At 39.0% G+C, this 27,984-nt stretch overlaps 1 protein-coding gene across 1 annotated transcript; it reads left to right on the top strand.

Moving 5' to 3' along the window:
* The first annotated feature begins 8 nt into the window (after positions 1-8).
* Positions 9-27,928, top strand: Srsf11 (serine and arginine rich splicing factor 11). Its single transcript, XM_038310746.1, is given in 14 exon segments — positions 9-105; positions 8,664-8,860; positions 12,987-13,120; positions 16,821-16,930; positions 17,838-17,930; positions 18,454-18,503; positions 20,182-20,309; positions 21,768-21,849; positions 23,295-23,426; positions 25,113-25,202; positions 25,952-26,047; positions 26,372-26,453; positions 26,455-26,511; positions 26,616-27,928. Coding segments are annotated over 14 exon segments (1,533 nt in total). The 5' UTR covers positions 9-15; the 3' UTR covers positions 26,808-27,928.
* Positions 27,929-27,984: the final 56 nt, after the last annotated feature.

The following is a 27,984-nucleotide window of genomic DNA, read 5'->3' as shown; positions in this document are numbered from 1 at the left end:
TTGCTGCGCGCGCTGATGTCGTCACCGCCAGTTCCCGGGGCCGTCGGACCGACGAGCTCTTCCGTTGCCCTCCCCAGCCTCGCACTGCGGAGAAACTTCTTTCGGGTAAGCGGGTCTCACGGGCCGAGGTGCCCTCCGGGTGGCAGGGGCGCCTATGCGTCGCGGCCGGGGACGAACTGCGCTGCCCACCGTCGCGTCAGAACGTGGCGGCGACGAAACCCGAGCGGCGGTGAGGCCTGCGGCCTCGGGCGCCCGGCTGGAGGGTGCTGGGCTCGGCGAGTCGGTTGTCTTGAGTCGATAGCGCGGTCCGGGACGGCGAGTGGCACGAATTGAACCTTAAAGACGTGTGCCCGCCTGACAGCGGAAAGCTGCGGTGGATGACGAGCAGCTCGGACTTCGAATGCCGCCCGCGTACTGACTGACTTATGCAATTGAGCCCACGCTTAGGAAGCTCATTTTCCACTCATTTATGGATAGTGCAGTCTAGTGAGCTTTTAAAAATTCCTGACAGTGGAAGTATAAATATTGAGCCTTGGCTGGAAATAACGAAATGAAGTTTTGCTTAATAAGTAGTTATTTCCTGTTTACTTTCCACCCGTTATTAGAAGGTATTGATTGATGCCTCACTTAGAAGGGTCGGGGATGTAGCTCCGGGGTACAGTGCTTTCCTAACGTGGGTAAGGCCGTGAATTCCATGCCCGGCGCTGCACCAGACTTCTTTGTCTGAAATTGGCTTTATATTACATTCCTCTAACTTTAGTGTGTGGTTTGAGCGCGCGTATAGAATTTCACGTGCCATGGTACCTCTGGAGATCAGAGAACCACTTGAGGGGGTCGGTTCTTTTTCCTCCAAGTGGGATGAAACGCAGGTTGTGTGTGTCCATGGTAAACGACTTTTCCTGGTAAGCTATCACGCCGGTGTGGAAATTTTTATGGGTCCGGGGTCATTCAGAGATTTACAAGTCTGACCATTAGTAATAACTTTTAACAGGAGGCTTTTAGGTACTGGTGCCAGGTATACACCTGGTACTCGGGATTGCAACGCTATGGCCACCTCGGTCGGGGGCTTACAAAGGCAAAGAATACAAAGTTATAGTTTGTTCTGGTGCAAGCAGGAGGTTCCCTGTTTAGAAGTAGAAACAGCAATAAAAATTTAACCCTTAACAGCCTGTAACATTTGGAGGTCTAATTTGGCTTTATAGTTTTCTTAAGCACAGATTTTAAAAATTTTCAACATAGCCATGAGCATAACGTTAGGATCAAAGAAATTATTTTTATTTATTTCCTTTATGTGTGTGGGTGTTTGTCTCTTTGTCCTAAGAAGGTCTCAGAACCTTTGAAACTATAGTATGGATAATTGTGAGTGCAGGGATCGAGCTTTGGTGCTCTGAAAAAAACACTAAAGTGCTCCTAACCGCTGAGCCATCACTCCAGCCCTGATTTATTTTTCTTTCTTTTAAATGTAAAGAGCATATGTAAGAAAATGTCTCCATAATTCTTGTCACTCTACAGAGGACAAATGGTATTAGCTGAAGAGCAGATGTGCAGCCGGGTGATGGTGGCAGCCCATGCCTTTAATCCTAGCACTGGTGGTGGGGGGCAGAGGCAGGCAGATCTCTTGTGTATTTGAGGCCAGCCTGGTCTACAATAACTAGTGCCAGGATAGGCACCAAAGCTACACAGAGAAACCCTGTCTCGAAAAACAAACAAAGGGGGGGGGCATGTCTGGCAATTCTGCATTACTATCAATTTCCCCCAAATGTATTTTGGATTTTTGTTTTAGACTCTACAGAATCTCATTCTGTAGCCCTAGCTAGCCTGGAACTTGAAGAAATACACTTTGCCTGTCAAGGGCTAAGGTTAAAACTGTGCCACCACACCCAGCATATTTCTATATTAATAGATATGAACTGACATAAGGATCTAACTGGTGTAAGTTCATAATACTTGTGTATTATGTTTATATAGCATTGAAGAATGAACACATTAACCAAAATTCTTGTAATTTTGAAAATTATCTATTTGTTGTTAATTGATGGAAGCTGGAAACTAATTCATGAATTGGGCTTTATAAAATATCTGTGACTATAGTCTTGAGAACTAGCTCTGGGAATTATGAATCTTGAATTACTTTAATGCATTTAAAATTAAACACCTTGTCCTTTTTTGGTGGTGGTGGCATCTAAATCAAAGTACTTGCAGATTTAAAAATATGGGACAAATGCAGGGCTCAGTGGTTAAAAGCACTTAATTGCTCTTCCAGGGGGCCTGTTTCAGTTTACAGCACCTACATCAGGCGGCTCAAAATTACCTTTAACTCTGGCCCCTGAAAGCACCAACACACATGTGGTGCGCATAAACTTACACATAATACATATACATAAGTAAAAATATTTAGACACAACTAGACATTGTGCATTATTAAAGTTATCAAAATCTTCTGGGACTGCAGTTCAGTGATAGAGCACTTGCATATCTTGCAAAGGGTTTTGGTTCTATCACCAGCTCCATTGAATAGTGAGAAGGAATCCTCTATCCAGCTGAAGAGTAGACACACCTACCTTTTGTTATAGAGGTGTTTGGCTATGGTTTATATGCATTTTATTTAATATCTTAACAAAAGAAACCAAAAGCACATTAGCAATCAAGTCATCCAGAAAGTACTACTTTATTTCATGACAGAAAGTAAGACTTATTATCCAATAAAGATAGGGTAATGTGTTCTTACCATTACAATTTAATCAAACATTTTCTAAGATGACTTTGTCACTCATGAAAACTTACATATAAGACTTTTCTCAAAGATGAAAGCTACAATTGATGATGGATTTATTGAAATAAGTTGTTTCAATTCTAGTAAGAGAAAAAGATAAATTTGTGCAGATTTTTCAAACATACTTGTTTGCAAAATTCAAGCAAGCACAGAGAACTTGATTTGCAGACATTTCTCAGTTTATTTTTGTAGAAGCTTATTTTGAATCAATACCACTTTTGTTCTAGAATATTGCTTATATTCTATTATGTCAAATGTTACTGAGAGAACATTTTGATTCTTTAAAGTTTTCAGTTTGCAATTCAACTTTTGATGTCTTTTTATAACAGCCAACTTCTAAAAGTAGTCAATAAAATACATTCCTTGTTGCCTTTAAAAACAGAACATATTTAGTGTGTTTATTCCCAGTTTCAAATGTAGCTTTGACTTGTATTTTGTTATTGTTATTGAAGTTGTGGCCATCTTGGTTTTGATGAGGAAAATGTTGTTGGGGATTTTTTTTTTGCTTGTGGGTTTGTGTTTCATTGCTTCTCTCCATGCTTGTGAATGGTGAAGCAGCCACACTGCTCTAAGACAGTCACCATGATTCTAATATATGTTCTAATACTCTTCTCTATCTTTAATATTTTTTAGTTCCCCAGCATCTAGAAAAATCCATTTTCATTTCCTTTAATAAAAAGGATTTTTACGTTTGTTCTTTTCTCTTGAAAAAAGTGGAGGAACTTAAGACATTTAAAATAATATCTTAAATGCATGTTTTTATTTGTATTGTTAATTTTTATCATAAAAAAAGAAGGAAGCTAAAACCTGGGTGATGATGATCAGTATAGCTTATACCATTTAAGTAAAGCCCATCTGGTATTATTTGTTATTCTGAAAACATTTCCTCTTATTCACAATGATTATTACTCCCAACTGTTAACAGACAGTATTCTTACTTTTCCCCCCTAAGATTAATATTAATTGTATAACTTAAAAATTTGGTGTTTATATCAATTATATGGGTGATACAAATTTTGACAATGGCTTTAAATTAATGAGATAATGTAGAGGTAGATTGGATACATACAAATCCACTACAGAGTTATAATGTTGAAAAAAGGGTTTTACCCATGATCCACTGTTGATAATCACACTGCATATCACCCCTGGAAACAGTTTTATTGAGTTGGATTCAGTTTACAATTTGGTGTACTTTCAAAAGAGACAAGTAAATTTTTATAATTTTCCAATACAAACAGAGAAGTCTTAATTGTTCTAATAAGACATATGTTCTCTAAAGTGTTTCTAGCATCAATTTAAGTTGAAAAAGGAAAAGATATCAATAATGTGACAGTTCATTGGTTATCCCAGCCAGTCAGTATTAATTTAAGCTTTGTTAATCAAATTTCTATATGTTTTAGTCACCTTTGTATTTTGATAGATAATAATTCATAGTGACCCACCATTTCTTTTCTACTTGCTGTTTTGTTTTCTGCATTGTTGATAATATTAGAATAACAATTACAGCCAGGCATTGTAACTCATGCTTACAACCTCTATGTTGAGAGACTTAGGAGGATCATTCTGAATTGGAGACTAGTCCAGGCTGCATAGTGAGCTCTAGGTCAGCCTGTACTGCAGAGTAAGAACCTGTCTCCTCAAACAGACCAACTCACGGTCATATTTACTTAGATACTGGTACATGTTAGTGGACATTTCAAAACAGTGCAAATGTGTAAACTCTTCCTTGATGTTCATCAAACTAATAAATTTTCCCTCTACCACTAATACAGATGCTCATTTTCTACCTTGAGTTGTGGTCTTTCTTTCCTAACTCATGTTTCCCAGAAGTGTTACAGTCATCTCATCTCTCCAGCAAATTACTTATTTGATAATGTCATCAGAGTACTATAGGCTTTAGCCTGAGCAGATTGTGGCTGATGTCATTTACACATATTACTTAGATTGCTTCAAGTATGTATTTTGTGTGTTTATGCATTGATCATTTGAGCATGCTCTAACCATGCTCTAAAAACAGGGAAACAACTAAAGCCTTCTTAAGAAACGTTCTTCATGTATATCAGAGCTGCTTGTTAGTAGTTGTCTACCAGCATGCTGCAGTCAGATGGCTGGGCCTCCCAAATCTGTTCAGAAGCTGCCTGTTTACCTTGCAGCAGTCTCACTGGGGAGAGGGGCATCTTTATTGTCATTTAATGGCTTACAAGTATTACCAGCTTTTGGCAGTATTCATATAGCTTGAAGTTTTAACATTAAGTACATAATCTTTGTAGTAAAAAGTTTACATTGTCATGTTAAAATGTGAAATAAAAACTAAAATATACTACATAAATTAACTTTTCCATGTAAGCGATAAAGCAGTATTTCTCCAAGGTAATGTTTTTAAAATGAGGAGATTTTGTCAAATAATAGAAGAATCCTGAGACTAATGACTAGTCTTTCCTAGTTTCTAAAATTTTTCCAAAATTACAAGTGACTGCCAGACAACAGTGGGGATAAAAGTTTTGAGGTAAGGTGCTAGGTTTATTTGGGGTTTTAGTTCCTGCTGGCACCACAGAAATAAAGCCATGGAACTGCGGAGAAGGCTCATTCAGCGAAGCTCCTGTTTGGATCCCAGCACTTGTGTTCCATGTTAGTCAGAATCCTGGTGGAGCAGTGCTTGTTCTCAGCGCTGGGGAAGGAGAAACAGGAGGCACTCTGGAGCTTGCTGGCTGGCTGACTAGTGCTAATGGTGACTTATCTCCAAGATTCTGTGAGATACTCCGTCTCAAAAATAAGGTGTGCAGAAATGTTGACACCAGGCATCACAGAAGAGTTTTCTGTGTGTCAAAGATAATCTGTGTATACACACATGTACCCCTTTAGGTATACCCATGCGTTCATACGGACTGATTTACTGAATCAGGCACTTGAGAATGAGTATCCTCATTATGGCTAGTGTGGCTTAGCTTCCGAATTATCTTTGTTATTAAAATTTTTGCAAGTCAAATTTAAAGGTGGGGGTGAGTTAGAAAGCAGTTGAGAAAGGCATCTAGTATCAGCCAATGGCCTACACACATATGAACACACACACAAACATGTACACACACCACCCTGTTGAGTTCTGCATTTTAGGGCAAAATTTCACAGGCCCCCCTCTCAGTTTTGATTAGAAATAAACTATTAGTAAGAATGATAATATTTGTCCTTCAGATACAATTTGATTTCAAAGTGTAGTTATTTATGCCTGTAATCTTAGGTTTTTGAATACTTGGGCAGGAAATTTTGCAAAGTTCAAGACCAGCCTGGGCTACAGTCCAGTATTCTTGTCTCAAAAAGAAACGAACAAACAAACAAACAAACAAAAAAAAAACCCGGGATTGGGGGCTGGCATTTTGATCCTTATGACCTAGAGTATACTATAATCTCATCACTTGGGAACAGAGGCAGGTCTTTTTCTGTTGCACAGTGAGTTTCAGGCCAGCCTGAGGTATGGGAAACCATCTCAGAATCAGAATCAAAGTCTTCCCTAATTTACCTGAAAAGATGGGTCAATGACCCTCTTTGTGTATAGATCTTGAAACTTTCATACTTCTAGGGTTAGGGATGTCCAACTTGCTGTCTGCACGTACTCTTAGATAGCTGTGGATGTGGCCTAACATGAAAGCATACACATTTAAAGAATGAGAATTTTTCTGTAAATTTTTGTGACTGAATTGTGCAGTTTTCAGGTGCATACTTTTTAGATGACAACTATTAATGCAGAAATGTAGGACCTATAAAATGAGAAACTCACCCGGCAAATGCCTGGCTCTTTTTGTGTTAATCTGAGCAGGTTCTGGCTCTAGTTTATCTTGTTAACACATCTTCCTTACATTTTTGTGTTTGTTGTAGAGAGTTTTTTATAGACTTACAATTTTTAGGAGATTTGGTGCATTGGCTGTCTTTTCTGTTATACTTCTACCATCTTGAAGATCCCTGGAATAATCAGATATATGTATTTGAAGAAATTTGAGTTTGGGGTACCTTTTATGATATTTGGGAAATGGTGAAGAAAAGAAACGTATTGCCTGTTTACAGATTCTGTATCCCTTTTCCTTATTTGGCATATCTTAAAATCACTTGAACTAGGATAGATTGCTTGCACTTACTGTTTGTCTTAATATTTTTGTCTTCTGCCCTTAGCTATATTATTTCTGTGATAGTCATTAACAGTGCTAAGCATTTCCCTATTTTACTTAGATCTTTAGTGATAGTTAAAGTTGTTCAATTACTAATTTGATTGACCAGAAAAACAGTAGATTTTTTAAACAAAATGTATTTAAGCCAATCTTTCCTGAAGTTTTCACTTTTTATTTTGGAACTGCTAAATATATGAAAATAATTCTTTTAAATAAAATTATTTTTGCTAATCTCTGCATCAAATACCATTTATTAGTATGTTCAGTAAGCTATAAATAAATTAGATTCTGTGATTATTTTTATCACAACTCTTTCTTTGTTTAAATATGTAATTTTTATTACAAAATGCCAAGCATATATACGAAAGTGTAGAATGGGGACTAGGGAGATAATTCAGCAACACTGATGGACACGAGCTTGATTGGGGAAGGAGAGAACCGACTCCTGCAAGTTGTTCTTTGACCTTCTTGGCACCATGATGCACGCATATACAATAAATAAACGTAATAAAAATGTTTGAAGTGTAGAACAGTGTAAAAGATTTCCATATACCTGCCACAACGACTAAATCGATATTAAGTAACATTGAAAAACAAGAGACTCCTGAGCTCTTGTCATTGTGCTCTTTGTTCTTCTATCATTGACTATTATAATATGTGTGGTACATTGTGTGCACCCCTGAGATTAAGAACCTTAAGCTATGAGTCTGTAATTAGCAGTGAGTGGTAACTCAGATTCAATTAGAAACCACTTAACACTATCTTGGAAGACACATTGGTGAGTGATGGTGTTTTCTAACTCTGATGAGGCATGTTAATCAGTTCCTCCCTTCTGTGCTTAAGAACTAAGTCACTTAACCAGTGAGTAGACCTAGCAAGCCAGCCACAGCATTGTCTAAAGAGCTGTTTGCCAGTGTAGAGATTTGTGAAGTGTGAGATTTTATTTTATCTTTGAGAGCTTATGAGTCAAATAGGTTATTGCTCCCTGTAGGATAAATGACTAATTAAAGTAGGCTGGTGTGAGTGTTCAGGTGTTCAAAACTCCCTGGACAGAAACTTCGTTTCAGACTTTGTGCTAGGTCCTGCAGTCTGGGGGAATACATTTCGATAACAGGAAGTGCTGTTCTAGCAGACAAGGCTGTACAAGTGGTGACCGTGAAATGAGATGAAGGAACTTCGTAGCTTATATAAAGGCATAGAGAAAATGATTTTTGTGTCTATGTTGGAGAACTTGAATAGCTCAGATGAAGCTGAATAAGGCAGGGGTTTTGTTTTGTTTTGTTTTTGTAGTGAAGAATACGCGTGTTAAAGCAGGTGTATTTCAAACTGCTGACCATATACTGTTAAATATTGGAGAACTGTAAAACTTTCTTGTAAAGGTAAGCTAAAATTCAGTGAGTGTTCAGAGCGCCAGGGCGTGTGCGTGTTAAAGTGCCTTTACTGGAGGTCTCAATGGCCTGGTGAAGGGATTCTGCCAGAAAATGCTTCGGGTGCTGTGTGGAGTGCGGAGGAACCATTTCTGAGGTGGCACAGCTGGGTGGGTTCAGCCGGGAGTGTTGCGGGAGCACGAACTGGCCGCGTACTTCCGGGCTCTGGGCGCAGGCGCGGGCGGGAGGGCGGGCGCGTAGCATTGTGGGCTGGCGGCGCTGCGCGAGGTCGGTGGCCGTTTGTGTGCGGCCGGCGGCCGGTGCCGCGCGCTCTCACTGTGCTGTGTTTGATGTGTTGAGCAGGAGGCAGCCCGCGCCATGAGCAGCACGGCCGTGGTCCCCAGCGCGGCGGGCCCGGGCCCGGGCCCCAGCGGCGGGCCAGGCGGAGGCACCGAGGTGATCCAGGTGACCAACGTGTCCCCGAGTGCTAGCTCCGAGCAGATGCGGACGCTCTTCGGCTTCCTGGGCAAGATCGACGAGCTGCGCCTCTTCCCGCCGGAGTGAGTACCGGGGCACTGCGGGCCCGTGGCCCTTCCGGCGAGGCGAAGCGCGCGGTCCGGTGGTGCCTGGCGTGGAAGATCCACGGCCCCACCAGGCCGAGGCCGGGCATGAACGCCTAAGTGGCGTTTCAATAATGTTTTTACTCTTGACATTGTTGACACACCATCATTTTACTTTGGGCACTTAATTTTTTGGTTAACCTCCCCCCTTTAAAAAAAAACTAATCACCACCTTTGATAGAAAGAAAATGAAATTGGTCTGTTCAGTTGGTGTAAATATTTGTGTGTTATTCACAAATCATTAAGGATTGCTCTTCAGTTATTTTTGAGCTAGGGAAGAATTATATCAGAGATCAATTACCCTATTGATAGACTAAATTGATGGGCCTGAATGCTAAAATTTTACATAGTTCAGAAATGCACGATAGCCGAATCTCGGGGTGTTGTTTAAATAACGGGCAGATTTATATAATTAACTGTGAAGGGGTTTTACAGAATGCTGAAATTTGAATTAGGTTTTATGTGGTTTTTGTCTTATTTTGAAAGTTGTTTTTTATTGGAATAATATTAAATAAGTGTGTTTACTGCAAAGAACAAAGAAATTATTAAGTTAAGTTGAAATATACATGCATAGTTGAAATCATTGCATGCCCTCTAGGAAGAATTACAAAGTTTAGTAAAAGCAATAGTGGTTACTATTAATAAATGCTCCCAACCAAATTTTAGGGTTTTATGATGTCCCGTAAATTCTAAATAGGAAATTAGAATCCTCACAGTCTGTTGTATTGTGATCATTAATTGTGCCAAAGTTGATCATGTGGCCTATGTGTTAAATATTACTTGTTTCTACTTGTAATATTTTCACATAACTTAGTGCTTGACATTGGTGTGTTCTTAAATTTTAGAGAAAATATACAAGGTTCAGTTACCAGTTTGGGTGAAGTGTGTAGAGTTTTAGGAACAACTGTTACGTTGGGGAGCATCTTGGCTTTGGAAATCAGCAGGGCAACTCCTTATGAGAGCAGACAGATGCTCCCTGTCCTTGGTTTTCTCACACTACACCTCTATGGTTGCTAGTAAAGCTGCAGAAAATCGGATGTTCAGCCGGGCGGTGGTGGCGCACGCCTTTAATCCTAGCACTCGGGAGGCAGAGGCAGGCGGATCTCTGTGAGTTCGAGACCAGCCTGGTCTACAAGAGCTAGTTCCAGGACAGGCTCCAAAACCACAGAGAAACCCTGTCTCGAAAAATCAAAAAAGAAAGAAAGAAAGAAAGAAAGAAAGAAAGAAAGAAAGAAAGAAAGAAAGAAAGAAAAGAAAATCGGATGTTCAGTTTGACTTCAGGTTACTGAAAGTTCTATTACTACCACAAACTTTAAAATGCTCTGTTCATTCTCTAAAGCTACTCTATACTGTGTTTAAAAGATAACAAAGAGCCGGGCGGTGGTGGCGCACGCCTTTAATCCCAGCACTCGGGAGGCAGAGGCAGGCGGATCTCTGTGAGTTTGAGACCAGCCTGGTCTACAAGAGCTAGCTCCAGGACAGGCTCTAAAGCTGCGGAGAAACCCTGTCTTGAAAAACCAAAAAAAGAAAAAAAAAATAACAAAGAACAGTAGGTGCTATATTGGTCATTTCTTGTTGCTGACCTAGTTAGTGGACAATTCCTCAAGGAAGGTGCGATAGACTTGAGTTTGGCCTTTTTGTGGTGACGTGGTAATTCCTGTGTAAGATGAGTAGTTGGCAGGAGTTTGTTCCTTGAGGTAATCTGGGTTACTGTGTACTCAGCTTCCTCTTTAATCTATATAAAACTGTGACACAGCAGCTATCACCAGTTCACAGGCTAAGTTCAGCCCTCCTGCCTCTCATAGGCCGAGATCCTTGAGTTATTCAGCCCCATATACAGCTACTAAAACAGTTCAGACTAGGGAAGAGTTTTCTAGAGAGAGATGTCAGTGTAGCCCATGCTGACCTCAAATAAGGGTACTCCTGCTTTTGCTGTGATTATAAGCATAGTGTTCGTTATATCATTCTTGAAGTGGGCAATAAAATGTTTAGTTTTAAAGGAATTTCATAGTGGGTTGTTTTATCCAGGCAAGGATCCCAGTGAAGCATGCCAGCTTTACACTGTACTTGAAGGCTATGGTCAGCAGATAGATCATTCCTTGGAAACTTTCACAGACCAAACATAAATATTTTAATAATTTTATAAACAAGATAAATGGAAGAATTAAATTCACTTTCAAGAAAAATGTGATTTAATAAGTTACTGTGTATTCCTTCTATAGTTAGGAAGAGGCATATGAAGTCAAAAATCATCCTCAAGTGAGTGTTACTCTTGTTACCTGTACTGTTCTTGGGGCCTTGGAGATGCTTTATTTATAAGCTTAAAACTCGGCTGACATAGTTCTAAGGTGGAATTAAAAGGTTAGTGTGATGGCATAAACCACAAGTTCTTACACTTGTTTGGCCATAAATAGGAGGATGTTAAGAATGAATTTCCTCCTGAGAAAGGGATTCTGATTCAGTGGGCACTTAGTGAACACCAGGATTCACAATTTTCTGTAAGCATCTTAGAAGATTATTTTTAAATTCTTTCAGCAGACAGAAACATCAGGGAAGTCTTTTTTCTTATCTGTTCCTTGGGGTAAAGATACTTACACTTTTATATGAGGTCCTTACACAAAATAAAATATGCTTGGTAAATGGGAAGCAGTTACCTTAAAGGTAGTGTTTTCTGAGTTTCTAAAAAAAAAATTTATTTTGTATGGACTTCAAGATTTATTTTGTATATGTGAGTGTTTTGCCTGCATATATGTCCATACCATGTATATGGCTGGTGTCCGTCGAGGCCAGAAGAGTGCACTGGATCCCTTGTTAACTGGATTCATGGCTGTTTGAAAAATAAGAGGCCGTGTAGGTGCCAGGAGTCGAACTTGGGTCCTCCACAAAAGAAAGGGCCCTTAACTACCCATCCATTTCTCTGTTCTAAGGACTAGGTCTGTCTGTCTTTTCTTTTCTTTTCTTTTCTTTTCTTTTCTTTTCTTTTCTTTTCTTTTCTTTTCTTTTCTGTTACCAGGGTTGAAGACTAGGAAACGTGAATGTCTATGATTTTCTAAGGTTGTAGTCTGTTGGGTTTTAAGAACAAAAGAAAACATTTTGAAGAGCTTTTAAAATTTACTATCTAAAATGAAAAAATCAGTGACAGGAGAAAACAAAACAGGTGCCTGAGCATTTGTGATAGAGCATTCTTTTCACTGTTTCTGATTGGAAATCTTCTCATATTTTAGACACATTTTTTAAAATGTGTACATTGAGTCATGTAATCTCAGCACCAGGAAGATGGAGGCAGAAGAATCAGGAGATCTTCCAAGGCCAGTCTGAACTTATGTAACACCTTGTCTCAAAAACAAACTCTTATTCTTTTGGAAACATTGCAATTTCAGCCTTGTGGATACAGTTGCCTTGTTTCTTGGTTCTCTACCCAGAGTTTGTATTCACAGAATCAGAAAGAATTAAAGAAGGAGGAGATTACTTCAGCAGACACCTTGATTTCATTGATGATCTTTTTGAGACAAGGTATCATTGTAGCCTAAGCAGGTCTGTAACTTAAGTTTCTGTCCCAGCCTTTTGGTTGCTAGAGATTACAGACTTGTGCCATTGTGCCTGCTTAGATATACTTTTCTATGGTATTTTACATGTGAAACAAACAATTCTTAATCATTTTTACACTAAGGTATAAGTTATAATGAAAACTTCCTAAGCCAAAACTCTCAGGTGTATTTAAAAATAGTTGGTGTTAAAACTGAGAATGAGGAACTGTGTGACTCAGTGCCTGCCCTCGGTTTGAGCAACTCAAGCATGTGTGTGCACAGTCACTTATATGGTATATCATTGTCTGGGACTTAAATGGTTTTTAAACTGCTGTATTAACAATTTAAGTGGTGATGATAGGAGCATATCTGCACTGCATCTTATTCTATCAGATCATCAGGATGTTCTTTTTTTAATTGGCTAAAATAAATTAATGTGCATCTATGTATTTTTACCTAAGTGTTGGCCATTTGGTGATATATCTGTCTTGAAGCCAAAAAAACCTATTTTTCTCTAATGTTATTCATTTATCTTTTAGTGACTCGCCTTTGCCAGTCTCCTCTCGTGTCTGCTTTGTTAAGTTCCATGATCCAGACTCAGCAGTTGTGGCACAGCATCTGACAAACACTGTGTTCGTTGACAGAGCTTTGATAGTCGTACCGTATGCTGAAGGTTTGTGCTTTGTTTCACTACCTATGTGGGCACCCCTGCCTGGCCATCGGCCACAGTGTAGGTGTAGAGTAAGCATCACTAGCTTGTCAGACTCTGAGTATTAATTTGAAACCCTTGTTATACTGCCCTCCATAATTCTTACTTGGAGATTTTTTTCTTGCTCTGAAACTTAGAAAATAAGGTCTGTTTTATAATGTAATTAACTTTTTGCTATCTTTCAAATGGTTTTAAGTTTAGTAAAACAGAATTCCTAATTGAAACTCTGAGGTACATTAATGTTAAGAAGTCCCAAAGGTAAAGAATCATACCATGTCATTCTCATACAGAAATCTTCAAATAAATGCATGATGCTTTTGTTCTAAATCAATAGCTAAGTCAGTTTTATTTCCTTGATTCTCTCACTCACTCCTAACTTAAAACAAAACCCCCACACTGAATTCCAGTATACCAAGGGTTACAATAATTTGTTTTTCAAAAGTTTAAGATTTCCTATAGTTTAGGTGCCAGATGAGCGCTGGGTGTTTGTTTTTATGCCAGATTTTCTTGTTCTTGTTATATTTTCTAGAATATCTCAAAATAATGAACTCTTCTCTCTGTTGTGTGTGTGACTTTTGTAGTGGAGAAGGCACATGCAAACCTCCCAGATGGCTGGACACAGTGGGTGCTCTGCAGCTGCAGGCTCTAGACTCTAACTAAACCAGCGAGCACTCGAGCCCCCAAGTGTTCTCCTGCTGTCACCATTTGTTAACTGCATTTTCTCTCTTTTTACGTTTTAGGCTGTTAAAGTAATTTGACAGAAAAAAAAAATGAGCAGGTTTTTGGATCTAAAAAGGCCGCTGTGACAGGACAGCACAATTTTAATGCCACTTTGTAAAACTTTTCTAAGGCATATTTTACAGTTAGTTTGTTCCCAGTGAACTGCTGTTTGGTTTGCTTTTGGTAACTATAAATATTTATTGGGGAAATCATTGCCATGATATACTTACTGAATTCTAACATAATAGCTTAATATACTGTCCAGGATCTACATGCTTTCCCCTTCATTTAATAAACTGGTCAGTGGAAGCAGTATCTTGTAATTGTTGCTTTTTAGATGCTTCTAAGATAATTGAAGACAAATGTGAAGATTTGCCATCATGACTTTGTGAAAGTTGTGAAATGTCTAATCATAGAGAATTGCCTCGTCTTTTATAAAGAACTTATATTCAGAGATGAGTTACGGCATGCTATTTTGGTAACAGTATATCTATCGCCAAGGTATTAACATATGAGATGTGAGGCTAGTTCAATGTTTCTATGAAAGAAAAGACAGAAGCTGATTTAGTGTGTTTTGGATAAGCAATTCCTTTTATTTCAGTGTGCTTCTTATAAGATAAGACTTAACCACCACCTTAAATCAACAGAGAACTTACAGAACTCAATTAAGGATGAGTAAAGTAGACAGTAGGTCTTGAAACGGTCATGCCATGTGAGTAATGTGCAGAGTGCTTCAGGTAGCTGTAAATGTAATGAGCCTGGGATGGAATATCGTATGTCATATAATTGGGGTTTTATGACTAAATATTTTAAGCCATAGTAATTTTTTTAGATGTGTTTTTGAAAGTGAAGTTTTGGGGAGTGTATATAGAGCTATAGAAATATTTAGTTCAGAAATCTGATTTTGCTGCTTTTAATTTGTGGTATGATGTGTTGTATTAATGTTACTTCCACAAGTAAACTGATGTGTTTGATCCCTTTGTCGCCATTCACTCTGGTTTTAGCCTTAACACTTTGGTGTTGGCTCTTGGTCAGTGTGTTAGAGCAATAGACCAAAAGTATACGGTAAGAATAGTCTTACTTAGTAAAATGTAGAGATAGCTGGATGTGGAAGGTGCTCTTAATAGTAATGGATTTGGGGGCATCTAGGTTCCTTGGTTAATGTTTGTTTCTTTTGTCTGTTTCTTTTTCTTTCATTTCTACACATTCATGCAGTATTTCATGGTTCTATCAAAGCAGCAGTAAAAAAAATACTCTTGACGCATGAAAATTAACTGGTGAGGGGCCTCATTGCTATTTTTAAATTGTAGTTTTATTTTTAGTCCTTTTTTAATCAGAGGATCAGATGCATGACTTTTTTAATGGATGCAGATCTTCTCTCAGGTGTCTCACAATAAACTCAAGAGGATTTTAGTTTGCCAGAAATGTTGCAAATGCACTAATTTGAGTAAGATGTTGATACTTAATATATCCTCTTGAGACATAATTTTGCATGCAAGATTACCCCTTAATCTTTGTAGGTTTGTTAATATTGATGCATTAATGCCCTATATCCAAATGATCTTCTCCCCTTCCCTCCATAACTCTCGGTATCTAAATTGATGACAGCTCTGACACAAGCAAGATAGCAGTGCTGTGTAGTATACATTTGTTTATATTATCGGCACTTCTCAGTGTAGGTGGAAGGAACCATTACCTTTATTTAACAGTGGTTTTTCTTTTTTGTTGTTGTGTTTTACAGTTCTTTTCCCTGGTTCAGCCTGAACTATATACCAGGCCCTGCTGAAAATACCACCCAACAGTTTTCTTCTGCAGCTTATCCAGTTTCTCTTAAGTGCCCTGTACATATTGTATGTTTTATGATGAGATGCAGTTTCTTAATATGTATTACAGAAATACTACTGGTATTTGCAAATATGTAGTTTAATTGTATTATTGAACTCTCATTTTGGGGGCTTGGGCACATTAACAGATTAATCCATCTGTATAGGGCTTTTGCTGTTGGATAGAATTTAAATTGTCTACATAATTGTCTTAGGACCTTTAGATTTTATCTGAATACACAGATTAGGCTTTAAAAGCAGGCATACATATGGTTTTGGGCTTAAGGAGTTTTGGACAAGTGAGATATTGAACTGACACTACCTAGCAACATTTTTTGATATGGTTAGCATGGCACATATTGGAACCTAGAGCATTTTACTGTACAGGTAAGGAATGTGCCATGTTTTACCTATTCTCTCTCTCTTTCTCTCTCTCTATCTCCCTCACTCCCCCCTCTTCCCCAAACTCCTCCTACACACATTTCCCCTGTGTATTCAGAGACCTTCAGAAACATTCATATTCATGTCATGAGTCAGCAAAAGCCCTACTCTTGATTCCAACGTAATATTTCCTTTACATACTTTCCTTTTAATTTTTACAAAATTTGTATGGTAGGTGTAAAGAAAATCATAGTGACTGTACCATATTATTAACCCCTAAATCAAACTTTTTTTGTCTTGTGTATCTTGATTTTTCTGTGTGCTTTATAGTGAAGCAGCCGACACGAGTCGTTGTTCATAAAACAGCTTTTGAAAGTTGAGAGCACACCCCTGGAGAACCGACTGTGCTTGCTTACGTTTGGTTCATGACTTAAAAATCGAGTACAGGTGATGAAATCTTGGCAGTGTTAACAAAACAGTAGTGTGTATTGTGCTATTTTTTTTTTACTCTAGAAACTTAACCATTGTAGAGAAAAAGGAAACAAATTTTCACACATTGAAGTTTCATTCTGACATAAATTAATGATAAATAATCATAGAGATCAAACTTTATATTTTAGCGAACATAAGTACTTTCAACAAACTCAGGTGGTGTATCAGGGAGACATTTTTCTGGGTGTTTTTGTGTGTTTTCTGTCTTAGAAGAGGGTGTGTCCTCATGCTAGAATGTTTCTCTGCAGGAGTCATTCCTGATGAGACTAAGGCTTTGTCTCTGTTGGCACCCGCTAATGCAGTGGCAGGTCTTCTGCCTGGTGGTGGACTCCTGCCTACCCCCAACCCACTTACCCAGGTACTTATGCTGTTGACTTCTGGAAGGGCGGTCATATTCGGTGTGTCGTAGTGATTGGCAGTAGGTGAAGTTCATCGTGGGTGTGGGAATGTCAAACTGCCTGTAGGACATTCCATGTTTGTGTTGGTTTAAGTGTGCTGTAATAAAAAAAAAATGTGTCAGGAAGAAGACAGGATCATATATATATATATATATATATATATATATATATATATATATATATATATATATGCGTGTGTGTGTGAGAAATAAGGGATGAGTAGTGAATCTGAGGGATTCACTACTACACCTCCCAGGGAGAAGCAGTACTGCAGAACAAGAACACAAAGAAACACAAAATCTTTGTGCTGAGATTTGCACTTTGAAAGTATGCCTGAGTATTTCCTTGGGGAGTCTGCTCTAGAAGATAGTGCTAAAACTCACTGGGAGGACAGGACTCAGCCCCTACCTCAGTGTCCATAAACAGTCGATTGACAGCAGCCAAAAGAAGAGTACTTAGTGTCCTGTCGTCATAGCACAGAGCAGAGCAGCTAGCAAGTGTGTGTATTGAAGCTACAGTGAGTACTTAAAATTGGCATACACTAAGGCTCTGTTGAAAGGTTCATTTTTCTTGTAACTTTTCAAAGGGGTAATGTTTTGAAAACGATGAAACGTTAGCCATTATATGAACAGGTGTGAGAAACTACAGGTCACAACATTTATTTCTGTCAATATATATTTTACTGGGACATGGCTATTTTTTTGTTATTTGTATATTGTTTGTCATATCGTATAGGACAAAATTTGAACCATAGCAGTAATGGTGTTATACCGTTGAGCTGTTGCAGCAGTACACATGTAACCTGTAATACTGTCTGATACAGTACAGAAAGCTAAGTTTGATATAAGAAAACTTTGACCATTGCAGATTGGCGCTGTTCCCCTGGCTGCGTTGGGAGCTCCAGCTCTTGATCCTGCCCTTGCTGCTCTTGGGCTTCCAGGAACAAACTTGAACTCTCAGGTATATCTCTCTACCTTTCATCTGTAAGCTTGTTTTCATAGAGGATTTTTTCATTAGTCTTCAGTTTCCATATCAAAGTAAGGATTAGCTGTTTGTTGTTGGAGTAATTTTATTCTGTTAACATGTTGGAAAGGAATTTAACAACTGAATTACATCAATCATTAATCCTTTACACATTTAAAAAATATTTTGTTTCAAAGTCCTTACTTTTTGGAGATGTTCTGTTAATAAGGAGTTTTGGATTTTGTTTTCTGATTCTTTGAACGATTTTCCCTCTTATGTCTTTAGAATGATCAAGAGCTGATTCTGTAAATCCAAGCTGCTCAGTCTTGCTCTTGATAACTTGCTGCCTTCCTCTTGACAGTTGTAGCCACAAGCATCACCTGTTGTTGGAATTGTTAGCTTGAGTGTCTGTTAGGATGCACACAGAGCATTACACTGCTGTCAGTCTGTCCTAACTTTAGAACAGCAGTCACTTATCTTATCTCTGTGTGCTCATTGTACTTTTTTTTTTCCTTTTAAGTCTCTTGCTGCAGACCAACTGTTGAAGCTTATGAGCACTGTTGATCCCAAGTAAGCTTTCTCCTTTGTCTCCTTGGTTATATACTGTGTGATTGAATACTTACTTTGTTTCTTGTTGAGATAAGTCTCACTGTGTAACGTCACCTTGCCATCTATTCATTGTGTGAACTAGCCTGGTCTCAAACTCCTGTCCTTACCTCCCCAGTGCTGGGATTCCAGGCATACACCACTAAACCAATAAGTGAGGAGAGGTACTGTTAGAGTTAACAGAAGAAAGTTAACCCTTCTTGGACATTCTTTATACACTTATGTATCGCATTGTAGAAACAAGAAGGGAAATCCAGAAATAGACCCCAATATTAAGGGGTCTGTTTTGGGTATTTCCAAATAGTTGTGAGTAGCTTGTTACAGGGTGATAGAATGAAAGTTGTTTTGATGATTCATGCAAAATACACATTAGAGCCAGCATGGTGGTACACACCTTTAATCTCCACACTTGTGGGACTGGGCAGAGGCATGTGATCTCTGTAAGCTAGAGACTAGCCTGGTCTATATGGCAAGTTCCAGATCCTGACTCAAAAAAAAAAAAAATCCAATAAAATACACATTTTCCTGTTGTCAGTATTAAGCATTCGTTGCTAACAGAGTATGTGCACTCAGATGGGGAAAGTACAGAGGTGCCACAAAGAGAAAACTTGGTTTTTAAAGCAGAGGTTAAGCCCCCAGGGTGGTACGAGAAGGAAGTACCTATTAGGACTAACGCTAATTAGTTCTTACTGTTCTTACAGTTTCTCTTGCACAGTACGTGGAATTCGTTTCTATTTGATGCTGACATTAATGGGCTTTTTTCCCCATAATCTAAATTGAAGCTGTGTCCCATGTCCCCTGAAGTTGGTTAGAGTCACATTAAAGTGGGAGAGCATGGCAGGGAAAGGACGTGGTTGGTGTGGCCTGACTGCTGCTGTCCCCACAGTCCAGCACATCAGCAGTACCATTGAGCCAGGGCCCCATTGTACAGCCTTGGCTGGCCTCGAGCTCACAGAGATGTTCTTGCCTCTGCCACCTAGTTGCTGGGATTAAAGGAATGCACTACCACACCCAGCACTCTTTAAAAAATGATTTTTTTTTAAAATCAGTTTAGGGGTTGGAAAGATGGCTCAGAGGTTAAGAGCATTGCCTGCTCTTCCAAAGGTCCTGAGTTCAAGTCCCAGCAACCACATGGTGGCTCACAACCATCTGTAATGGGGTCTGGTGCCCTCTTCTGGCCTGCAGGCATACATGCAGACAGAACACTGTATACATAATAAATATTTAAAATCAGTTTGGCTGGGTACTTTACATGCATATAATACAGTGCAGTGTGTGTGAAGGTTAAGACAGGTTTAAAGAGTTGGTTCACAGTTAGGAGACTTAGCATTAGCAGCAAGAGTGGTTTTTGCCTGCTGAGCCATCTCAAGGACCATTTGTGCCTGTTCTTAATGACATCAATCTTCCCATGGATTACTGTTGTCTAGGTTTTTGGGTTTGTTTAAGTTTTTGATTTTTGTTTTGTTTTGTTTTGCTTTTTGTTTTGTTTGGCATGTGTAAACAGTTAAAGGCAGATCTTTAACCTTTGTTGTCAGGATTTCATGTGCAATTTTGTGAGGTATGGGCCACTGCCTCAGTTTCTCCGCACCTGCAACCTAAAAGGTAAATTTTAAACTATTTCTTTTCTCATTGTTTGTTTTAGATTGAATCATGTAGCTGCTGGTCTTGTTTCACCAAGTCTGAAGTCAGACACCTCTAGTAAGGAAATAGAGGAAGCCATGAAGCGGGTGCGTGAGGCCCAGTCCCTGATTTCTGCCGCTATTGAGCCAGGTAATATGTTCATACACATTTTCCTTGAATGTCGGTTGAATTGTGGTTCTTACAGCTAGCAATGGCCTAAAAGAAGAAGTTGTTGGATAATGTTCTTGGGTTTTTTGATTTGTTTTTGTTCTTCTTGTTTTAAGACTTTCTGTAATCTGAGAGATAAATCACATATAAGAGTTTTTCAATCAGGTTCTTTTGGGTGTGTGACATGAGAAGGAACCTGCAGGCTTGTGGATGCAAAGCAGGTATACCACCACTGAACTAGCTCTGATAGATTGTCTTTCTAAGATTGATTAAATACATTGTCCTAGTGTGTGTATGTTACGTATATGTGAATCTGTGGCCATGAAGCACATTTTGCCAATTAAATATTTAAGTTTTTTTTATTCTTATTCCTTAGTAAGTGGAAATGTTCTTATTTATCATATCGAAGTAATTTTCAAGTATAAAGAATAAACTGATAGCAGATACTTGAAGGATACCATCTGATAAGGCTGAAGTAACTGATAGGGTCTTAGATGCACAGTTGGGTTATGATCTAATTGCTGCTGTGAGAACTGAGGCTGAAGTGACTGTGATTTGCCTATAGTGAATTTTGTGATGATACGGCTTTATTTGTGACATTCACAGTAAAATAAAGCCTGTGAATGAAACGACCTAACTGAATTGGTAACCTCATTTTATTGACCATGAACTTGTGAAAACAGCAGTAGCTTTAGTTGCCAAAGGTCTTGACGAAAGAAATTTGGTATGTGGGACTGAGACAGTTTTGCTTAAATGTTTGGTAGAGCACATTTGAAAATGCCAGTAGAATGGGAATGTATCAGAAAAAAGCTACCTTCCTAAATTCAGTCAGATTCTGTCACTGAGGTACAATGACAGGATAACGAATCATGGCTTTGGATTAGAATTTTAACACAAATACTTAGGGGGTAAAGACTGTTCTTGGTACCCTAAAGATGCCCACACACAAACGTATGTGATGAAAACATTTCATTGAGTCAGATTGAAAACGTTTATATTCGTACTTGAACGTATTTTTGTGGAACAAGTTCCAAAAGGAAAAAGGATGCAGTAGAACCTTCTGAAGAACAAATCAGAAAATCAAAAAATTTTAAAAGATAGCTTTTCATATATTGACTATATTGACTTATGGGATCATTTGGGCCCTCCAGAACAATTCAGATTAGATAGTGGAAGAAATCTTAGCTGGCAACTACAAATTGCCATAGGATTTACTGAAAACTGAGGTAATTCGTGTCACTGGAGCAAGCTTCCTAGTGAGTCGGTATATGATCACTTACAGTAAGTATTTGAAGGTATTTTATAAAGACAAAGATTCTGGGAAGGCCAGCAAGATGGATCAGTGGGTAGATGTGCTTCTGGACAGTCAGACTGGAGTTCCATTCCTGATAGCTCTGGTTAAGCACTTCTTGGTACAGTTTCCTTTTCTTTTAAATCCAGACAAGAAGGAAGAGAAGAGAAGACATTCGAGATCAAGGTCGCGCTCACGAAGGAGAAGGACCCCTTCGTCCTCCAGACACAGGTTAGCGGCTTCTGTCCTTCAAGGACTACTTCCTGTGTAAAATGGGTTTAATTGTTTATTACTGCTGTGAATCCTTTGAGTATATTAGGAGAAAGGTGTAAGGTGAGCAGGTGGTTCTTACTTAAAACCAAAGCAAATAAAGACCTATCACTGGTAGAAAAGATAGAAAACAGTAAAACTCCATACTTGTATGAAAAGAACATACAACTTGAAACGTGTTCTATATTTGACTTTGGAATTGTATGCTGTCTCCCTAGCAAGAGTTAAGGCTAAATCTGTTCTCATCTCGCACATTAGTTACACGCTTGTATGAATATGTAAAGTTCTCTGTAGCAGAGTAGGTCTCCCTCCAAATTTTGGAGTCTCTAGCTTTTAAAAAAAATGAAGGCAATGTACTTCAGTTTATGTGGGTTATATCTGACAAATTGAAGCTGTCAGATATATTTCTGATAGCTAACCCATCTCATTTACAGAGCTTTGCAAAAAAAAAAAAAAAAACTTAACCACCTTCAAAATACCTGGTAGTGAAAAAGGTTTGTTATACTTCACCAATCTAAAGTTTCAGCTTAGTAGAAGAATAGGATTTTGTATTCTAATTTTTATACTATATTTTTGCTCACTTTTGTTATTTTCTTTTGTGAGGGCAGGCTGTTATTTGAAATAGGGTCTCAGTACTTAGCCTTGGATGGCCTGGAACTCATGATATACACCATACACCAGACTATTCTCAAACTCAAAGATCCACCTGCTTCTTCCAAGTCCTGGAATTAAAGATCACATCACTATGTGCAGCTCACATATTTTTAATTCTTTAAGAATTTCATACAAATTATTTTTATCATAATCAACCTTGTTCACACAAATTTTAAAACCAGGTTCATGGCTACACAGTTAGAAAAAGGAGAGTTAGTTTTAATATTTTCAGGTAATGATAATCATTATTCTTTGGTTAATTGCCCAAAATTAGCATGATTTCTGGCTGCTATCCAGTTCTTTGACAGGGCATTTGAGATCACCTCAGGTTTCATCAGAGAACTCTTGCCCGGCAGCACCAAGTTTTCACGTTTTTATTTTCTCTTAGAAGCCAAATTTTATTATTGACAACAGATTTGTTTCCTTAAGGGGTGTAATATGCTTCTTTTCATCCTCAAGAAAACATCCTTCACATATTCAGTTTAGATTACCTATATCTGTTGGTTCTTGGGCGGTTATGTTTTGTTATGGAGTCTTCTGGTATCAGCTTGTAGAGTGCAATTGTGCACATGCATAGTCGTGAGCATATTCATTAAAAATGTTTGAGTCTAGAAGATAGCTGGGCTAAATGGCGACAGCAGCTGAAGGGAGGGGAATTCTTCTCCAGTGGTTCACACTTAACTCATCTCTGAGGTGAGTGTTTTGTGCATTTTAGATCTGTACGCACATGTATTACTCGTTTACATTTTTAGGCGGTCACGAAGCCGGTCAAGGAGGCGATCACACTCTAAGTCCAGAAGTAGAAGGAGATCCAAAAGTCCAAGACGGAGACGATCTCATTCCAGAGAGAGGGGTAGAAGGTCAAGGAGCACGTCCAAAGCCAGGTATGTTTGTGTAAAGAGACAGGCCGCCGTCAAAGGTCCTGAGACCCCAGTGCTGTGCTTTCCATGTTACAGCCTAGGTAAGGTGTGGGTAGGGGGCTAAATGGAAAAGAAGCTATGGCTTGATGATACTGTTTTTGGTTTTTTTGTCTCTTGCCAAGCTGAAGGGGTGACTTTTTTACATTTTTAAAAAGGTTATGTGTATGAGTGTTTTGTCTGCATGTTTGTGTCTGCACCATGTGCACGCTTGGTGCCCACCAAGGCCAGAGAAGCTAACTGCTAAGCCATCTCTCTAGCCCCTATAACATTTCTTAGTAATAAGTTCTTTTAGCTACCCTTGTTACCTACCCTCATCTTTTCTCTTTTCCATTCAGCCACTGACGTGGGTCTGGGTTCAGGACGGAGCTTCAAGCAGACACTTAGCTCTACGTTCATTTATCTTCATGTTATCATCAGTGATTGGAAACATTCCTGAGGATCATTTATGGTCTAAACATGGAGCCATATTAGAGAAAGTCTTTTCTTCCATGATCTGACCTATAAAATTTATCAAGGACTTATAAAAATACATTTTTTTTAAAGCTAGTCTTAGAGATGATCTGGATTTGGTTTCTGGAACTGACATCAAATGACTCACATCTGCTTATAACTTCATGTCTAGTAGATCCAACACCCTCTTCTGGTGTGCATAAATTCATCCAGATACATACATACATACATACAAGTTTAAAAATAAGTAAATGCATCAGAGAAGACATCTTTTCACTCAAAGATGGGTTAAGTCAATGGTCTAGTCTTGAATAACTAAGAATATAGTAGTTCCCTTTTGCTCCCCGCCCCCAATCATTTATCACTGGTGAACACGTACCTTAACTGATAGGAAAGGAACTGTTTCCATACACGGAGAAGGAATTGGGCATTGCTTTCCTTAAGAACTTTCTATTGAAAGCAAGAAATAGTCACAGGGGAAGGACCAGTGTTAAGTGATAGCTGTATAAATTCAGGTGTATTGATCAGTTACTGAAGGAAGGTCACTGTGGTATAGCACACATACAGTGTACGGAATGGTGTAGTGGAGAACATACACTGGAGCCCAGTAGGAGAGTTGGTGATAGAGAAGATGACTGCTGGACCAGAAGAACCAGAGGAGGAAGGAGACAAAGTGGAGAGCAAGCACTGTGGGATTAAACAGAAATGAGTGGGAAGGAGCTGTGCACTTGAGTGTGGTTGTGTACCTACCTATCCATTGTGGCAGGAAAGTATTTGGATGCCACTGTTTAACTCAGTATGCAGTAGCAAAAAAGGGTAGAAACTTTGGTTAGTCTGTGATCGGTGTTTCCTGGGCATGTGTTCACTGAAGGAAGGAGTGACTGACAGGCTATGGTGCTTTGTTCTTTTCTGACATTGTGACAGCTCAGGAACTTGTAATTGAGTGAAAAGGACCCAGCGACAGGGATTAAACCCATTGAATTCTGCACCAAACACAAGAAACAAGCCAGCATTCTAAATATGTTCTTAGCATTTAGGCCACTTTACTATTGGAGGTAATTTCTAGGTGACCTATCAGAAAATATGAGGCATAGAGAAATTATTTTATCACACATAAGCCATGTCTCACAAGAGTGCGGTTACATGGAATGAAGTATTATATTAGTCTTTCTTCACACTTTATTAAATTATGTTTGTTAGAGACAAAAAGAAAGAAGACAAAGAAAAGAAGCGTTCCAAAACCCCACCAAAAAGCTACAGTACAGCCAGACGTTCTCGGAGTGCAAGCAGGTAAGGGCAGCACCCTGGGGTCTGGGGAGCAGGGGGTAACTTTTTCAGTAGGCCACAGGTGTTCAGAATACCTCAACATTGAGAAAATGAGACTTAGACAAGTTTTTAATGACTGGAGCATACTGAATTGTTAGGGTAGTTTTGCTGTGATGCTTACCATATTCATGTCTTATTCTCAATGTTTACTTCCCATGTAATAGTTTCATGATAAATGAATGGGAGGCATTTTAAGTACTCTCATTCTTCGATGGCAGTCACTATATTCTTAATGTTCAATTCAATCAGATGTAGTTCAGACATGCTTGGACTTATGAATGCCCCCAGAAGGTCTGTGCCATGTTTTTCAAAAACTGAAAAGTAGATTTGGAGAAGAAAATGAAAATAAGATTTGGTGGCCTTGAATTTGGCACTGGTTCTGATGAGGCACAGAAAACTGCAGCACAAGATGAAAGGCTATCTTTGCCTTTTAAAGAACCACCAAATTGTATGGCAGCACCCATGCCTAGCTCTTAGGAAGCTAAGACAGGAGAATGCCAAATTCAAGGCTAACCTAGACTGTATTATGTGACCCTGTCTCAAAAAAATACCATTACGAAAGTACAAACAGCCGGGCGGTGGTGGCACACACTTGATTATTTGGCCTAAAACAGTATTGTGAGGCAGGCAAGTCTTGAATGGCAGAAATTTCTAGTGGAGCTGGCGAGACCACACTATATTTTAAAGCCTAGTTTGCACATTTGTGATTCTAGGGAGAGACGGCGGCGGCGAAGCAGGAGTGGTACAAGGTCTCCTAAAAAGCCCAGGTCTCCTAAAAGAAAGCTGTCCCGCTCACCATCCCCACGGAGGTAGGGGTATCAATTGTTTACGTGTGATTTGTGATATTTGAGACTAATGAAGTTATTAGACTGCTAGATTTTTTACATTCACTTTGTCTTTGGGGGGAATTACAGACAATATTGTCTAGAGATTTTTAATATGCACTTTTGGGGCCAGCTTAGATTCTTAATCTGAATGCCTGATATTCATATATTTCAAATTTGGCTCTTTGTGATCTTTCAGTTGAGCTTGGTTAAGCTCCAGAGTTAAGACCTGTTGCCTGCTTAGGAATAAAACTGCCAGAAATTCCTGCAAAGTAGCTCTTACAAGCACATTTTAACTGTTCTTTCTAGACATAAAAAAGAGAAGAAGAAAGATAAGGACAAAGAAAGAAGCAGAGATGAAAGGGAACGATCAACAAGTAAAAAGAAGAGGAGGCAAAGACAAGGAGAAAGAACGGGAAAGAAAGTCCGAGAGTGACAAAGACGTCAAAGTAAGTACACAGGCCAGGGTGCTGCCACTAAGGCGGCTGCCACTAGTTTAAGAAGTGCTTTTCCTTTGAAGAAGCTTATTTTCCCATTCTCCTTGGCAAAGCAGGTGACACGGGATTACGATGAAGAGGAGCAGGGCTATGACAGCGAGAAGGAGAAGAAGGAGGAGAAGAGACCATCAGAAGCAATGTCCCCTAAAACCAAGGAGTGCTCTGTGGAGAAGGGGGTAGCTGACCTGCGAGAGTCCAAAGTGAACGGGGATGATCACCACGAAGAAGACATGGATATGAGTGACTGAGCCCCTGAAGCTGGCTGCAGACAGGCCTCGGTGTCATTCCTCATGATACCTAATGCTGTGTGTGTTCATCTCACCTAGGTGTATACAGCTGCACATTACCAATGGCTGCAGAACACCCAATTGTGATCTCTAGTTCTTTACAACAAAAGCTTTTAGAAAGTGGTTACCTGGGTGACCAGCACTGCCATGGTGATATCCATTTGCGTGACCAAGCAGCTGTGCAACTGCTGCTTCTAACACAAATGAACAGCTGCATGCATCTCCAGCAGGCATGGATTTGTCTCTGTCGTATGATCCTCAGTGCGTTCACTTAGAGTATTTCTAGAGTTTGAGTCCTTGCCGTGATAGAGCCATGTAGGGAATGCACTGATTGCATGTTACCCCAAATGTCATGAAACCCTCCAACACGGGGACCTACTTAATGGTCTTATTTGTTGACATGACAAATTAACATTCTTAGAGTTACATCTGGAAACGAGCATTTGTGATAGATAGCCTTTTGAGCCTTGTGGCTAAATTTTTGTGGCTTTGTTAACTTTCAAAGGTTATATATGCACTAACCTTTTTTTGATGGCTAAGTAGGCTTTAAATTACAGAAAAAATTTCAAATAAAACTGGCTGTAAAGTATGATGTTTTGAATTAGAGTTGTTCACATTTTCATAGCTACTTTTGTTCCCAATAATTTATTTCACATCTCTACCAGTGAATACAACCTGCTTATCTAGCCCATCACTAGAAGAAAATGACCTCGTCCTGATTTTCATTTTTCAACTTTTTTAGTTTTAAAGCTCACTGTTTGAACAAGAGGAGGTGGTGGTGCATTTTAAATTGACCTTCATGTGCTTTTAAAATATGACAAATCTTGATAATGTACTATTATTTGATCTCAAGTTGTACAAAACCAATAAATTTGTGTTACTTTGATTGCAGTAGTATCTTATGCACAGTGATTCCATGTTATATGCAGACTAAGTAGGTAACTGTTTTCTTAGTTACAGAAGTTAAAAGCTTCACTTTTGTGCAGTAAAAAACAAAAGTAGGCTACCGTCTGTGCCATGTTGATGTACAGTTTCTGAAATTGTTTTACAGGACTTTGATAATAAAACCCTTAAACTCACAAGTTGCGTTCCTGTAGAACTGCATTGTGTTTATTCACACGTTGAATGTACGTCATTC

This window comes from Arvicola amphibius, chromosome 14 (assembly GCF_903992535.2).
Source record: "Arvicola amphibius chromosome 14, mArvAmp1.2, whole genome shotgun sequence".
In the NCBI taxonomy this organism is placed as follows: domain Eukaryota; kingdom Metazoa; phylum Chordata; class Mammalia; order Rodentia; family Cricetidae; genus Arvicola; species Arvicola amphibius.
Note: the sequence above shows the minus strand (reverse complement) of the source record. Positions and strands in the feature narration are given on the sequence as shown.